We start from the raw sequence: 17,146 nt of genomic DNA, 5'->3' as shown, positions 1-17,146 counted from the left end.
AAGGAAGTAGACATGAATGATGGAGTAGGAAGAATGTTATATTGAAATTGTTTTTACAAAACACTAAGCAGAAATTTAATCAATGTGGACATCCAGGACACCTAATTCAGTATAAAGAAAGCTTCCCCCTGAATTTAGCTATCAGTGATGGTCATATTAATCACACAAATTCCAAATTTCTAGGACTCTGATTTGTATGTTTTATGTCTGTGTTAGTAAAACTTCAGAAACTCTGAATGTCAGGGAACTATCATTGAAAATTCCCACTCTCTGAGAGCTGATAGATCAATGAAGGTAATGAGTCCCCAAGAACCCCCTTTCATGATTCCTTCTTTTCATTATACACACATGCCTCAATATTCACTATACTAAAATAAAATAAAAGGATCCAAACCTTTCCTGAGTCTTGGTCCTTGTTCCAGATATTATGTTCGCCGCTCCCTTTCCCAGACGGAGAGCTGCTGGGCACCAACGGCACATGGTGTTTCTGGGGCTGATAATGCTGACGGGCACAGTAGGCACTCACATGCTGATTGATGAATTAAAATCTTCAAACAGTTATGTATTCTTTGATGGTCCTTCCTCACCACCCACTATTAGACCAAACGCTCTTCCTCTCACTCTCACAGTCTCTCCAGGGGACAGCATGGAGTGGCTGGGAGGATCGGCTCTGAGACCGACTGCCTGGGTTCCAATCTTGTTCCTGCCACGCCTTTGCTCTGGGATCTTGAGCAAAGATCTAATGTCACTATAGCTTAACTACTTCCTTTGTAGAATGAGGTTTATGCTGAGGATTCAGTGATTTAATATACATAAGCACTCAGCACGATGCCTGGAGAAAGCAAGGGTGACCATTATTACTACTATTTGACTTGATCTGTAATGAGGTTCTAACATTAATGACAATATCAATGACCTTTATAATCTGTATGAGGCGTTGATGAGCACTTAGCTTTAATCTGTGGTTGAAGTCTTACGAAACTAATGAAAATGGCAGGATTTTGTAATTTTAAATCAGCCAGATGTTAAAATTCTTTGTTCTTTCATAGCCTTCCCAGAAACAAATCCAGGAAATTCTTACTGGAGCAAGAAAATACTTCAGCAGAAGATGGAAAAAAATTGGTCTCAGCCAAGATGAAAGTGAAAGCTCAGAAAATGGTCCCTCACAGGCTGCTTTGCATAACTCACAAGGTTATCACGGTATTCAAGCTAGGTAAGTTATACGGACATGCTTTGTAACCACAAAGGGGTTATTACTGTTTCTTTTGTAAACAGAACATCGTTAACAATTTATGAGGCGTGTTAATGACGTGAGATGTCTACTAGGCATCTCCTCCCTAGCTCATGTCTGAAGCCCAAATCTTACTCCTTCCGCTTTCAACCTGTTCCTCCCCATCTCAGTACGTGGCAGTACCCATCGTCCAGTTGGTCCGGCCCCAAATCACAGAGTCACATTTAATTATTTTTTCACTCACATGAAACACAACCATTTCACCCCCTTGCCACAACCATTCATCAACACCTCTTACCAGCCCAAGGCTCAAAATTCTGAACACTTCTGGGGCGCCTGGGTGGCTCAGTCGGTTGTGTGACTGCCTTGGGCTCAGGTCATGATCCCACGGTCCTGGGATGGAGCCTCCCGTGGGCTCCTGGTTCAGTGGGGAGCCTGCTTCTCCTTCTTCCTCTGGCCCTCCCCCCACTTATGCTTGCTCTCTTTCCAATAAAAATAAAATCTCTAAAAATCTATAAAATTCTGAACACTTCTTAGCACCTCAGTTACCACCATCTTACTCCCAGCCTCCATTATCTCTCACCTACTATAACAACACTCAAACTAGCCTCATCGTGTGTAGTCTTATCATCTATGGTCTAAGCTTCCCTACAGTAGCTGGAGGGATTCTTTCTAAAGGTGAAGTTAGGTCATATTATGCTCCAGCTCAAAACTCTCCGATGGCTTCCTCTTCATCTGAGGTTGGATTTTACACCGATTCCTTGAATACCGTATCAGTCCCCGCTAAACCTGAGGTACATCCCCAAAGCAGTTCTCCAATCTCGTGTGTTAGCACACTTCCCTTCCCTCACCCTGTTCTAGCTGGTGTCTTCCTGCTGCTCTATGAATACAGTAAATATAATTCTGCCCTCGGAGCCTTTTGTGCCAACAGCATCCTCTGCCTGTAATATTCTACATCCGACTATCTGAATGGCAGCCTCCTTTCTTCATTTAGACTCTGCCCTAATTTCCTTTAATCAGAGGCTTTCCCTGAGCACCATAGCTAAAACAGAACTCTATCAGTCTCTAGCCCGCTACAGTTCTCCATTTTTCCTCAGAGCGCTTTTCACTACCTCATATATTCTGGGGGGAGAGGGGGGAGAAAAATGAATACAAGCTTCATGAGCATAGGGATTTTGAAGTTTTGTTCACCACTGTATCCCCAGCAGCTAGAAAGTCTTTGGCACATTCTAGATGCTCAATATACTTTTCCTTAATAGAAGAATGAATTATATATGTTATAAAAAATGAATAAAATATTTACAAAATAAAAATATTATTTAACATATGCATAGTGTTATACTGTGGTTTTAAAGTACAAAAGAATTAAGCATTATACTTAATTCAGATGTCTCTTCTGACAAAATAGAGATTTAGTGTAACATTCTTTTTTTATTGCTTGAATCATACTTGACTTTCCTATCAAGAGATGAAGTTTACAAATGCCTCAAATTATCTGTTGTCCAAATATCTAATCTTAAACCCTTTTTTTTTGAAAATCTAGGACTATACAACTAAAATAAATGTGGAAACTTGATTAATATTTTGAAGAAATAATTTAAAGGTTTAAAAGAAAACAGATCCTGTGATTTAAAAAAACGAACAATACTGTGTTTAAATTTTATCTTTTTCTTGGTCATCACTGCAAAGCAACATTTGAATGAAGAATAATTAGTATGAATGAACATTTCTAGGCACCTGAGAAACCAAGACATGCTTCCTAATGCTAACAGCCCATGCAACAAAGCAAGAAGGTGCCTAGTAATTACAAAATGCCCAACTAATAAGACAGTGAAAGGTGGACTTTGAGGAAGTCTAGGCATGCCTAACTACTCTCACCAGCAAATACGGTCTTCTCACTTTTGCGTGCACTTGGCCGTGCCAGCTTCTCTTACTCTGTTTGAACGAGGCCCTAGAGAAACAGACTTGTGATGACGGCAGTAGGAACAGAACCAAGGTCAACGCCACGGCTAGGCCGGTCTAAAATTTGCCAAGATAGCTAATGGTCTGTGTATACACGTTTAGCCTTTCTTTGCCAAAATTATATATTCCATCTTCTTGGCATTGTCCCGAGTATGTGCGTTAAATCAAAACTGGGTATGTCGTGGTACTTTACAATCTCTGTCACCAGATGACATTTCAATCTGGGTCACGGCATCCAACTTTGCAAAATCTGTCTTAAATAGTTCCAACGGGAAAGTTTATTTGGCCTCTAAAAATGAAATTAGTTCACAAAGGCAGCGGCATTTCCATGCTGGGGGAGTGATTTTTATTGGGTGTGTGCGTTCCGCTTCCAATCCGGGAGTCCCCCCCGCCATCTGGCTGAAGCACCGTCGGGATTGGTAGGTAACTTCCTACGGAGCTCCACCACAGTTTTCAGCCTTTTTTCAGATTTTCGCTTGCAAAGCCATTACGCGGACGGCTCCGAAGTCACCGGGTTTGCGCCCCTGCCGCAGCCGCGGAGCTCGGCGCAGCGCGTTGCCCCCACCGGGAGACCCCGACGCACGCGGACTCCCGACGCCACGACGGGCTGGTCCGAATCCCGCAGCCGCGGCAGGGCCCGTCGCGCCGGGGCCGGGTCAGGGCACGGGAGAGACCGCGGCGGGCCGGCGCGTGCGCAGAGCGAGGGAAGCGGCCCGTCAGGCGGGGGAGGGGCGGCGTCCGGGGAGCCGGACGCCCCCCAAGACCCCCAGCTCGAACCGCAGGCTTCGGTGGCCCCGCCGACAATCCCCGCCCTCCTGCCCTGAACGAGCCCCGCGGCAACCCTCCCACCGCTCGACACCCCCACGACGACGCCCTCGGGGCCAGGCAGGGAGGACCGAGCCCCCGGGGACCGGCGCGCCACGCCGCTCGGGGCTGCCGCGCAGACTCGTTCCCCTGGGCCGGGCCCCGCCCACGCCGCCTATTGGCCGCCCTGCGCTTGGCCCCGCCCCGCCCGCCCCGCCCCGCCCCGCCCCCGCGCCCGGGGTTCCGTCGCCAGGGACGCGGCGTCCGTTGGTCGCCAAGATGGCGGCGGCGTCGGCGCGGTCGCTGCCGCCCCCTCCGCCAGAGCCGGGCCGGGCCGCCGCCGCCGCCGCCCCCGCCGCCACCGCTGCTGCGCGGGAGCCGGGACCGGCGCGGCCAGCCCCTCCGCGCCCGTGACGCGACGCCTGAGGGACGGACTGGAGGGGGAGGAGGAGGACGCCGGGGCTGCCGCGAGGGAGGCGGCGCGGAGGTGGAGGATGCTGGCCTGGAGGCCCGGAGCCCGCAGCGTGGTGGCCGCACGCGGCCCCGAGTCGTCGGACGCCCGCGACGGAGCCCCCCGGAGCCCCCGCCTGGGCCGCGGGCGCTGCCGGCCTGCCGCCGACCTGTATCCTTCCCGGGGGTGGCGGCCGGGGTCGGGGCCTGGGCGGCGGACGCTCGCCCCGTGGGAGCCCGGACGTGGGGCAGGGCGGGCGGCGGGGTTCGCCGTTCCCCGCCGGCCGGGTCCGTCCGCCCCGTCCGCCCCCTCCCCCTCCCCGCCGCCGTCCGGGTCCGTGCGCGCGGGTCCCCAACCCCGACCCCGGCCGCGTCCGTGCGCCCCACCCCCAACCCAGACGCCGGGTCCGTCCGCCCCGTCCGCCCCCTCCCCCTCCCCGCCGCCGTCCGGGTCCGTGCGCGCGGGTCCCCAACCCCGACCCCGGCCGCGTCCGTGCGCCCCACCCCCAACCCAGACGCCGGGTCCGTCCGCCCCGTCCGCCCCCTCCCCCTCCCCGCCGCCGTCCGGGTCCGTGCGCGCGGGTCCCCAACCCCGACCCCGGCCGCGTCCGTGCGCCCCACCCCCAACCCAGACGCCGGGTCCGTCCGCCCCGTCCGCCCCCTCCCCCTCCCCCTCCCCGCCGCCGTCCGGGTCCGTGCGCGCGGGTCCCCAACCCCGACCCCGGCCGCGTCTGTGCGCCCCACCCCCAACCCAGACGCCGGGTCCGTCCGCCCCGTCCGCCCCCTCCCCCTCCTCCCCCTCCCCGCCGTCGGGGTCCGCCCAGCCCGGGGCCCCCCACCCATCCCGGCCGGGCCCGTGCGCGCCCCCGCCCCGCCCCGCCGTCCGGGTCCGTGCGCCCCGTCCCTCCCTCCCGACGGGTGTCCTCCCCGCGCCGGGCCCGCAGCTGGAGGTCCTGGAACGTCGGCGCGCGGACCGGCGTTGTGCTGCCGCGGTCTGTGCACCCCCGGCTCGCCGTGCCGCTGGGAGGGAAGACGCCCCAAGCGCGGGGTCTCCGCGTCCTCCGAGCGTCCCGGTGAGCAGGTGAAGCCAGCGCGGCCCGGGTCCCCTCGCGGAGCGGTCCATTCGCGGGCGGGTGTCCGGCTGTCGGGGGAGCGTCTTCCCCAGCACGAGTGCAGCCCCCTCGGAGCCGCCGTGGCTGCGCCGCAGAGGGCTCAGGACGAAAGGGTCGGGTGTGCGGGACGTGAGGGCGTGTGTCCCCCTTCTGAGGACGCTGGGACGGTGACACGTCGCGTGGGTGCTGGCGGGGCCGGGACGGGCGGGGACCGGCGGGGACTCCGCGCCCACTCCCGCCGCAGAATGCGGGGACTTCTGTCCCGGCTCTGCGGGTGCCCCTAACCAACCGCCTTCCCCGCAACCCGGCCCCCGCGCTCGGCCCGCGGGTCTGAGATGCTGCGCTTTCACTGCGGGGGAGCAGAGGCTCTGACAGCCGGTGCGGGCTCCGGCCGGCGCTGTGCTGGGTTCTGGGGTGCAGGCCCCGTGACAGTGAGGGCGGCAGGTGCGGTGGGAGCTTCCCCTGGCCATGCGGCTGCTGCCGCTGGCCTCCCGCCGAGCCTTCATTCATGCCGGCCCACGCGGGTCCCCGGAGCTGCGCGCTCAGACGTGTGTTCTGAAGTCAGTGGGATCCTTGCCTTTGCATTTGATCTTGTTCCCCTGACATTGTATTTTCGTGCACACGGAATCCCTGTTACACCGACCCTGATTTAGTCTGAATTGGAAAGGAGGGAAGCAGGGTCAATGGCTCATTGACAGTGTATCTTTCCATCATTTTCAGGAATGAAATGGTCATAGACTTCATTTTTGAAATTTATGTGGTAAGAACACTGGCTCAACATCAGAGAAAATATTTGTGAATAGAATTAGTAGTATCTCAAAGGAACAAAACCAAACATTAATTCCAGAATTGTAATCATAGTTTCTTGTAAAGAAATACATTACTAAAAATATACTTAAATACTACATCTATGGTTAAAATTAAGCAAGTTGTAAACGACTATTTCAATAGATGCCCCAGAGGTATTAATAAAATCCAACAAGTTATGCTAATACGTGTTTGTATATATAATATATGTAAATATGTACCTACATATCTATCTACTAGTTTATACATAAAATATATATATGGAAATTTAAATTGGGATAGAGGAATTCTTTTTGAACATAGAAAGGGCTATGACACTAAATCAAGAATATCATACTACCAATTGGAAAAACACTTAAGTACCTTTTGGAAGTATTTCAATGTTCTTAGTGTCTGTGATGTTTTCCACTGGATGCCTGTTACAGAGTAGGAGCTCAGATTTATTGGACAAATAACTAAATGGGGGGAGAAAAAATGAAAAAACTTTAGTCATGAAATAAGCAAGTGCCTTGGTAAAATTTCCACATGTAATTTCTGAATATGAATCCAATTTTCAGAGACCATCCAGCTTTCTGTTGAAAATGTTTTCTTTCTCGAGTCAGAATCCCCTGACTGTAAAGACTATGAAAGAACAAAACCCTATCAAGTTCGTCCACTTAAAATTAACTAAATTTCCATCGTTTCAATCTAGAATAGAAATAGAATAAATTTTTCTTTAACAATGTGAAAGATCTCTCATGTTCCCTTCACACTGGGCCTCTTTTTTCTCATAAATATCTCCTCTTCTCCCCTTCATTTTATTTGAGCGCACACCTTGCCTGTCCCTCTCTACCTGGTTTGTTCCCTATTTTTGATGACCTGCACATGTTCTCCCACCCACATCCTTGGTCCTTTGCACCCCTGTTCCTCTGCCTCAACCACCCAAAAACTACAGAGTCCTACTTCTCTGCTCCTTCACTCAAGTAATAAAAATGCTGTCAGAGAAAAACCACAAAACAATACAGACTGGCTTCACTCAGATGCATGGTTTCCAGCTTTCCCTGAACAGGAACAGGGATCTCTGCTGTGCCTCTTAATGCCCGTGCCAGATCTTTATCATTTCCTGCAGCTCTCAGTAGACTGTCTTACTGCGTCATGAGACAATGGACACCAGGAAGACTGTCAGGTCCCTCTTCACAAACAATACAAATCCACATACTACCAACCACCACTCCCTGCCGCCAACCACATCTTTTTTTCTAAGCTCACTGATGAGCTATCACTTTTACTATAGAAGATGAGTCTATTCCCCTGTGTCTTATTAATACAGCCTTTTTTCCCCTTCCTCTGTACCCCCAGATTATAAATTGTCCCACCTTATAATTTACTTTGAACTTGTAATGGCATTCTCTCCCTCCAGCCTAAAAACACACTGAGGTCTTGGCTATCCTTAAAATGAACTAAACTAACAGTCAAACCCTTTGATCATAAGAACCCTTTTAACTTTATTCTAGTATCTCCTGTCTCCATATTCAGAAAAAAGAGTAGTCTAGATTCACTACCTCTACTTTGAGTCACAGTCGGTACACGTTCCAAAATTAAGCTAATAAAATGTAAATATGAAATTGTAAAAGAATACTGACAGAAAATAGAATTTCATATTTTTCCTGTGTTCAAAGGTATAGTAAGTTTACCTTTTGAAAGGAGAGAAATTTTAAGGGAAAAATGTTTCAAAGGTGACTCATTAGTTTAAAACTTTAGTGGAAGGAGAAATTGTATAAATATAATGATCTGGGAAAAATGTTTAATACTATAACAGGATTAATACCTACACTATCTCTATTGAATTTATTAAAATTCATTTTAAAAATATCAAGTTCTCAGTAGATGAATGGCCAATGACTGAGCTAACAACTCACCAGAGAGGAAAATAAAAATTAGTAATCATACATGGAAAGTAGTCTGTTGTGCTAATACATGTATAATAAAACATGGTTTTCCACATGGTCTTTCTAGGAAAAAAAAATACTATCCTATGCTCATGAGGTTTTAAAACATATATGCATTTTTAATGACCTAAGTTTGTATAACCCTTTTAGAAATCTATTTTTGTCTATAAGGCACCAAAAGCTATTTAAAAAATGCATATATCTTTTGTCCTATGTATCTACTGCAAATTTTCTGCAAGGAAATTGTTCAGTGAGATTTTATTAAGCCATTATTCTATTTTAAGCACCGTGCCAGGCATTGGAGTTACAGAAATGTGGAGGAGACGTGTACTCATAAGATGTACTCATGAAGGTGTCGGGTCATCCAGTGAGGGTTTTCTCCTAGAAGAGAGGAGGGGAACTACTCCAGGTGGCCCTGAACCACGGGAGGAGTTGGCCAAGCTTGTGCTGGGAGATGATGGCATGATGTGCTGTGGCTGGTTCTGTTAGTGTCTTCGTGTGTGGGGCCGTAGGATTCATGCAGGGAAGTGCTGAGAATTGAAGTTGAAAATACAGACCAGATTATAGTGCTTTATGTACTAGGTCAGGAGATTTGGAATTTATCGTGAGTGTCACAGGGAGCTTTAAGAAAACAGCGAAGAATGAGAAATCCAATCAGATTTGCATTTAGCAGGTTTCGTGGAGGTTCATAATAAATGAGAAGATATATATGCAGTCTCCTTATCGGAGCTCATGATGTCCAAAAGTACAATTTTTTTTCCCCAGGGAAAGTGAGATAAATGTTCAGTTCTAATACCAAATCAGCTTTTTTTTTTACACAGAACATTTGCTGGTCACATACTAACATTACTGTGTACACCGATTAGTTGTTCCACAAAAAATCATCGCATCCTTAGTATGAGGCCATCATCATATTTATCAGGCAGCACTGACACTCATCCCCTGGAGGTCAAAGCCGGTGTCCTTAACTTCGTGCTATCATTAGAGATATGAAAATGCATCTGGAGAAAAACCTAGAAGAAGAGCGTCAAATATTACTGCAGCAACAAAAAATATGTCGAATTCGAGCACGTAAATATTTTGTGGAATCAAACCGGAGAAAAAAGTAAGTAATTGTATTTTCTTCAGAAGTGTAGAAATTCAGAGTCATTTTAAGTTAAGAGTTTCTCTACTTTGTAGCATTTTATGAACCTACGTCATGACATTGCTTTATCTGTAAAACACTGATCGAGATTTGTGTACCTTCATGAATTTTCTTACTGTGTCTCTGCCTAAAGCACGAAGGTGGTGGTGTGCTCATTCCACTGTGGGGGCCGTAGCAGTCTTTCTTGTCACAGAACTTCTTGTCGCACTGCCATAGGATGGCTGCAAAATGTGCTGTCTTCCTTGTTTTCTGTGTCCTTTCACGGTAAAGTAAAAGGTGACTAATTAGTGTTTAGTCTCTAATGCAATGTAATTTGATTTTAATTTACTATGCACTTCTGTATAATTTTTCTAGATAGCTATGCTCATTCATCCAATCAGAAAATGGGAGAAAATGTAAATAATGGTGGAAATAGGTTGCAAAGAATATCGTGACTACCATAAAAAAAAAAAAAAAGAAAGCAAGCTTTCTAAGCTGAAAGCCTAATAAAGTAGAAGTATGAACCATCCAGTCACTGCTCATGATTTTTCAAGATTTCTTTGAATAATTAGATTTTGTTTTTTAGACAGATTGTTAATAATGTTTTCGCTACCTTGTCCGGATTTCATCAGTACATCAATAGCACATCCCTAGAGTGTATAAACTACATCATTGGGCATGTGTTGCAAATCCCCTTTGGGGAATACAGAATTGTTTATCTGTAACTTTTTTCTGGCATTGTATTTCTCTTTAGGTTAACTCTTTCATTGTCTGCTGTAGCTGAAGTTACTTAATGAAGCTTGTGTTTTGTATTTGTGTCTTACTGTTTTTCTCCTACCTCTTATCTCTGGGGGCATATAAAAGGCACATGACAGGTGTTCAGTAAAGACACGTAGTCATATGTTGAATCAGTCATGTGCTCTGGAGTCAGAAATCTAGGTTTAAGTCCCCATTCCATGAGTTAGAGCAATTTAATCTCTTTGAGCCTCGGTTTCTCAGTTATGATTAGAATTAATAGCATCCATTTCAAGGGATTATTATGTAGAGCAAAAAGGTAGTATTAGGAATAGTTGAAAACATGTGGAAAATATTTATCACACTGACCAATAGTGCTTCTTCCTTATTTTGTTGAATAATAATTAATATTTGTCAATTGTGTGTTTTCTAATAATTGAGCTACTTTGTAAAATAGCACAAAGCTTCCTGTCTTCTCTCATCAAACACTTTTCTCTTTAAAAAAAGAAAATTCTAATGTAGAAAGAAGACAAATTTTGGTTTAAAATTCTAAGAGGCAGAACATTTTCCAATATAATTTATGTTTTATTTTTCTGTTACCCTACAGTGCTGTGTAAAGACACTTTAAAATTTCTTTTTAAAGCTAATCATTTTCCTTTTTAAAAGAGGGCCAAATTATTTGTGCACTTCCTAATTTCAGAATATGTCTATCATCATGGCCTTTTTGACCTTGCCAATATCTATCCATTTATGTTTTACATCATCTAAGCTTATGCTGTCCACTCACATTATGGTCACACTGTTTTTCTTTAAAAAACCATTTTTCTTACAAGCAGAAACGTTCTCCTTCCACTCTTAGTGAGTTATGTTTTGACATTAACAGTGCTGTGTCCCCTGTAGTTTTCAAAGGAAAATGTTCACAACATCAGCTTCTCTATTTATTGCCATCAATTGCTTAAAACTACACACATTGTAATTTTCTGGTTATTTGCTACTGCTTGGCCTTCCTATTTGCCAGTATTTTTCTTACATGTTTTTGTTACATTCTCAAGTTTTCTATTCTCTCATTCAGTATCTATAGAAGGGAGTCCCCTTTGCTTTACTCCCAAGACCTCTACCTTCACCCCTACCTTCAGTAGACACTGCCGCAGTATGTACGGATTATCTTTAGGCCTAATGCGTAACTGGCATTCCGGGACTTCCCTTTCTCGCTCTAGCCTCCACAGCATCCCTTTTGTTTTGTTTTACAAGATTAGTTCACTAGATCACGTCCTCCCAGAGTTCTCCAGAATGCTGTTGTGTATCTGTATGTCTATCTTCAGATAGACATACACGTAAAGAAATTAACTATTTCCTACATTTTTTAAATTTTCTATTTTGGAACTGTCGTTGGTCAGTAACTGAACGGGCATTTATGTACTGAATGAGCATAACTGGCTGAGTACCACCGATTAAGCATTGCATCAGGAAAAAAAATTGCTTATTCTATTATTAAACTTCAGAAATGGCAGTCTGATTTAATGTGATTTCATAAGGAAAAAAATTGAAATAAATTTTAAGAAGTATGCAAAAGGAGTCTCAGATAGTTTTTTTTAAGTTTGTTATAATTTTTTTTTCAATTTTTTTTTTTAAGATTTTATTGATTTAATTGCCAGAGCGGGAGAACACAAGCAGGGGCAGCAGCAGAGGGAGAGGGAGAAGCAGGCTCCCCGTGGAGTAGGGAGCCCGATGTGGGGCTCGATCCTAGGACCCTGGGATCATGACCTGGGCCGAAGTCAGATGTTTAACTGACTGAGCCACCCAGATGCCCCTAGATTTTGAGAAGTGTGCAAAAGGAGCTTCAGATAGTTTTAAGTTTGTTTTAATTTTGTTTCTTCAATTTGTTTTTTTCGATTTCAGATATGTGTGAAATCAGGTGGCATTTGTTTTTCTCCTTTTGGTTCATTTCACTTAACATAATACTCTGAGGTTTCATGCATGTTGTCACCAGTGGCAAGATTTCATTACAGTTTATGGCTGAGTAGTATTCCCATATATCATATCTTTTTCATTCATTCACCTACTGATAGGCACTCAATATGTTGACTATTTTAATTACTGCTGCAGTGAACGTAAGAATGCATATATTTTTTAAATTACTGTTTTTATGTTATTCAGACAAATATCTAGAAGCGGAATAGCTGGGTGGTACTGTAGCTCTACTCTTTATTTATTTATTTATTATTCTACTCTTGTTTATTGCGGAATCTACATGTGAGTTTCCATAGTGTTTGCACCAATTTGCAATCCCAGCGGTAGTGGGTGAGAGTTCCCCTTTCTGCGTATCCTCCCCAATGGCTGTGATTTCTCCTTGACGACAGCCATTCTTGCCGTGAGGTGGTTTCTTACAGGGGTTCTGACTTGAATCGCTCCAGTGATTAATGGTGCCGAGCATCTTATTCAGATGCCTGTCGACCATCTGTATGTCTTTGGAAAAATTTCTATTCAGATCCTCCGCCCATTTTTAACCAAGTTGTTCATTTTTTTGTTCTTGAGTTGCATGAATTCTTTACATATTTTAGATGTTAACCCCTTATTGGATATATGATTTGAGAGTCAGATAGATGGTGTGCAATTCAGCAGGCTGCCTTTTCATTTTGTTGACGGTTTCCTCTGCTGTGTGGAAGCATTTGGTTTGATGTGGTTCCATTTGTCGATTTTTGCTTTTTGTTGTAGTTGTTCCCTTTGCTTTTGTTCCCTTTGCTTTCAAAAAGCAATAGCTGTGACTGACATGAAGGAGCTTACTGCCTGTGTTTTCTTCTAGGAGTTTTATGGCTTCAGGTCTTACATTCAAGTATTTAATCCATTTTAAGTTAATTTGTGTGTATGGTGTAAGACAGTAGTCTAATTCCATTCTTTTGCATGAAGTTCTTCCGTTTCCTCAGCACCATTAATTGAAGAGACTGTCCTTTCTCCATTGTATGTTCTTGGCTTCTTTGTCATACATTAATTATCTGTATATGTGTAGGTGTATTTCTGGTTTCTCAATCCGGTTCCATTAATCTATGTGTCTCTTTTTATACCAATAACATACCGTTTTGATTACTATAGGTTTGTAGTATAGTGCAATATCAGGGGGTGTGGTACCTCCAGCTCTGTTCTTTCGCTATATTGTTTTGACTATTTGACATCTTTTGTGATTCCATACAAATTTTAGAATGATTCTGGTCCTGCAAAGTATGACATTGGTATTTTGATAGGGATTGCTTTGAATCTGTAGATTGCTTGATGTGGTGTGGACATTCTCCACACTCTATGTGGTATGGGATTCTTCTAATTCTTCTAATGTATGATCATAGAATACCTTTACATTTATTTGCGTCTTCCGTTTCTTTCACCAGTGTCTTAGAGCTTTCAGCGTAGAGGACTTTTATGCCCTTGGTTACATTTATTGCCAGATATCTTAGTCTTTTTGATGCAGTTGTGAATGGGATTATTTTCTTGATTTATCCTTCTGACACATCATTATTAGTGTATAGAAATGCAATCGATTTCTGTATATTGATTTTGTAACCTGCAACTTTACTGAATTTATTTATTCTAACAGTTTTTTTGGTAGATTCTTTAGGGTCTTCTGTATGTAGTATCATGTCATCTGACAATAGTGACAGTATTGTTTCTATCTTTGTGATTCGAATGCCTTGTTTTTTCCTTGCCTAATTGCCTTGACCGGGACTTCCAGTACTCTGTTGGATACTAGTGCCAAGAGTGAGCATCCGTATCTTCTCCTGTTCTTAGAGGATCACCATTATGATATTAGTAGTGGGATTATCGTATGTGGCTTTTATTATGCTTAGGTACTTTCCCTCTCTACCCACTTTGAGTTTTTATCATAAATGTTGAATTTTGTCAGATGCTGTTTCTGCATCTATTGAGATGATCATGTAATTTTTATCTTTCATTTTGTTAATGTAATGACTCTGTTTAACTGATTGCGGATGTTGAACCATCCTTACATCCCAGGAATACATCCCGTTTGATCCTGGTGTATAATCCTTTTAATGTATTATTGGATTTGGTTTTCTAAAATATGTTGATGATTCGTCCATCTATGTTCATCAAGGATATTGGCCTGTAGTTTTCCTTTTTTGTGATGTCTTTGTCTGGTTCTCTTATCAGGGCAATGCTGGCCTTGTAGAATTGTTTGGGCTTTCATTCCTCTTCAATTTTTTTGTAAGAGTTTGAGATGTATTCATAATAAATCTTCTTTGGATATTTGGTAGAGTATGCCAGTGAAGTCTTTTGGTCCTGGACTTTTGGAGGGAGATGTTTGATTATTGATTCATTCTCCTTACTAATAATTTGTCAGTTCTAATTTTTTATTTTGTTATGATTCAGTCTTGGAAGATTGTATGTTCATAGGAAATTATCTGTTTCTTCAGATTTTCCAGTTTATTGAAGTATAATTGCTCCTAATGATCTGGTATAATCGTTTGTATATCTGTAATGTCAGTTGTAATTTCTCCTCTTTCATTTCTAATTGTATTTATTTGGGTTCTCTCTCTCTTCTGTTCTTCGTTAGTCTAGCTAAGAGTTTGCTGATTTTGTTTATCTTTTCTAAGAACCAGCTCTTAGTAGTTTCATTGATCTTTTCTACTATCCTTTTAGTCTCTATGCATTTCTTTCCACTCTGAACCTATTTTCCTCCTTCTACTAGTTGGGACTTTGTTCTTTTTCTAGTTCCTTTAGATATAAAGTTAGAGTGTTTCACTTTTTTTTTGTATCTTGAGGAAGATCTGCCTTGCTATGAACTTTCCTCTTAGAATAGCTTTTGCTGTATATAGATTTTGGCATGTTATATTTCTGTTTTCATTTCTCCCTAGGTTTGTTGTTTTTTTTTTTAATTTCTTCTTTGATTTCTTCTATTACCCAGTAGCTGCTCAGTAACATGCTCTTTAATCTCCACATATCTGTAGTTTTCCCATTTGTCTTCTCGTAATTAACTTCTAGTTTTATACAATTATGTTTGGAAAAGATGTTTGATATGTTTTTAATCTTCTTGAATTTACTGAGATTGTTTTGTAGTCCAACATGTGATCTATCCTAGAGAATGTTTTATGTACACTTGAGAAGAATGTGTATTTTGCTGCTTTTGGATGGAATGTTCTGTATATATTAAGTCCATCTCCTCTAATGTGTTTTTGAAGGCTGATGTTTCCTTATTGATTATTTTGTCTGAATGATCTATCCATTAATGAAATGTGGGTATTGAAGTTTCCTGCTATTAGGGTATTGTTTTCAATTTCTCTCTTTAAGTCTGTTAATGTTCGCTTTATATATTTTGGTACTTCTATACTGGGTACATATATATTTATAAATGTTATATTTTTTGGTGGATTAACCCCTTTATCATTATACAGTGCCCTCTTTGCCTCAAGTTACAGTCTTAGTTTTAAAGTGTATTTTGTCTGATAATGAGTATAGCTACTCCAGCTTTCTTTTCATTTTCATTTACATGAAATGTCTTTTTCCATTCCTTTACTTTTCAGGTCCATGTGTGCTTATTTCTCAAGCTAGTCTCTCGTAGGCAGCATACAGATAAGTCTTGGTTTTTTTAATCTGTTCAGTTACTCTTTTGATTGGTGAATTTAGGCCATTTACATTTAAAATAATTATTGATAAGTGTGCACTTATTGCCATTTTGTTAATTGTTTTATGGCTATTTCTGTTGTTTCTCTTTGTTCCTTTCTTTTCTTGTCTTTTGTGGTGTGGCTTTCTGTAGTGTTATGTTTAGATTCCTTTTTTCTTTTCTTTTCTTTTTTTTTTTTTTTTTGGTATTTACTATACGTTGTTTCCTTGTGATTACTGTGAGATGCGTATTAAAATATCCTATGTAAATAGCAGTCTTTTTTTAGTTGATAGCAACTAAATCTTAAACACATTCCAAAGCTTTATCTTTTTATAACCCCCCAATGTTTTATATTTTCGATGACCTACTTTATGTCTTTTTATCTCATGTTTCCCTTAACTAATTATTGTACTTTTAATTAATTTTACTACTTTTGTCTTTTAACCTTCATGCTGGCTTTATAAGTGATTGATCTACTACCATTGTTGTATATTTACCTTTTCCAGTGAGGTTTTTACTTATCTGTGTTTCCATATTAATTAGTGCCATTTCTTTTCAGCTTAAAGAAGTCTCTCTAACATTTCTTATAGGGCTGGTTTAGTGGTGATGAACTCCTTTTACTCTAAAGCTGTCCTTCAAGTCTGAGTGATAACTTCGCTCTGTAGAGAACTATCAATTGAAAGGTGTTGTTTTGTTTGTTTGTTTGTTTGTTTGTTTGTTTAGCACCTTCAGTTTATGTCATGCCACTCTCTTCTGGCCTGTCATGTTTCTGCTGGAAGATCTCCTGAGAGTTTGTGGGGTTTCCCTTGTATATAACAAATTGTTTTTCCTTGCTGCTTTTAGGATTCTCTCTTTATATTTAACTTTTACCATTTTGATCATAATATGTCTTATATGGATTTCTTTGTGTTCATCTTATTTGGAACTCCCTGGGCTTCCTGGGTCTGGGTGTCTGATTCCTTCCCCAGGTTGAGGAAGGTTCTAGCCATTACTTCTCAAATATCTTTTCTGGCTCTTTCTATACGTTGTCATCTTCCAGGCTCTCTATAATATGAATGTTGTTCTGCCTGCTCTTGTCCCAAAGGTCCCTTACAGTGTCTTCACTGTTAATATTTTTTTAAATGATTTTATTTATTCATTGGCAAGAGATACAGAGACAGACAGAGGGAGCACAAGCAGGGGGAGAGGCAGAGGGAGAGGGAGAAGCAGACTCCCTGCTGAGCTGAGAGCCCCACATGGGGCTTGATCTCATGACCTGAGCCAAAGGCAGACGCTTAACCATCTGAGCCACCCAGGCACCCCTGTCTTCACCGTTCTTGATCCCTGTTTACTTTTACCGCTCAGTCTGTGTCGGTTCCCCTGCTCTGTCTTCTGGCTCATTGATTT

The 17,146-nt window shown here is 43.1% G+C and overlaps 1 protein-coding gene across 1 annotated transcript in view; it reads left to right on the top strand.

Moving 5' to 3' along the window:
- Window positions 1-4,309: 4,309 nt before the first annotated feature.
- The window catches only part of CEP126 (centrosomal protein 126), a 90,084-nt gene continuing 77,247 nt past the window's right edge, over window positions 4,310-17,146 (top strand). The window contains 2 exon segments of the mRNA XM_080815719.1: window positions 4,310-4,619; window positions 9,280-9,399. Of these exon segments, the coding sequence (XP_080671845.1) occupies window positions 4,492-4,619; window positions 9,280-9,399 (248 nt within the window). The 5' untranslated portion in view covers window positions 4,310-4,491.

The sequence above is a fragment of the Martes martes genome (assembly GCF_963455335.1).
Source record: "Martes martes genome assembly, chromosome: 10".
NCBI lineage: Eukaryota > Metazoa > Chordata > Mammalia > Carnivora > Mustelidae > Martes > Martes martes.
The sequence above is the reverse complement of the archived record's forward strand: the minus strand, read 5'-3'. Positions and strand labels throughout refer to the sequence as shown.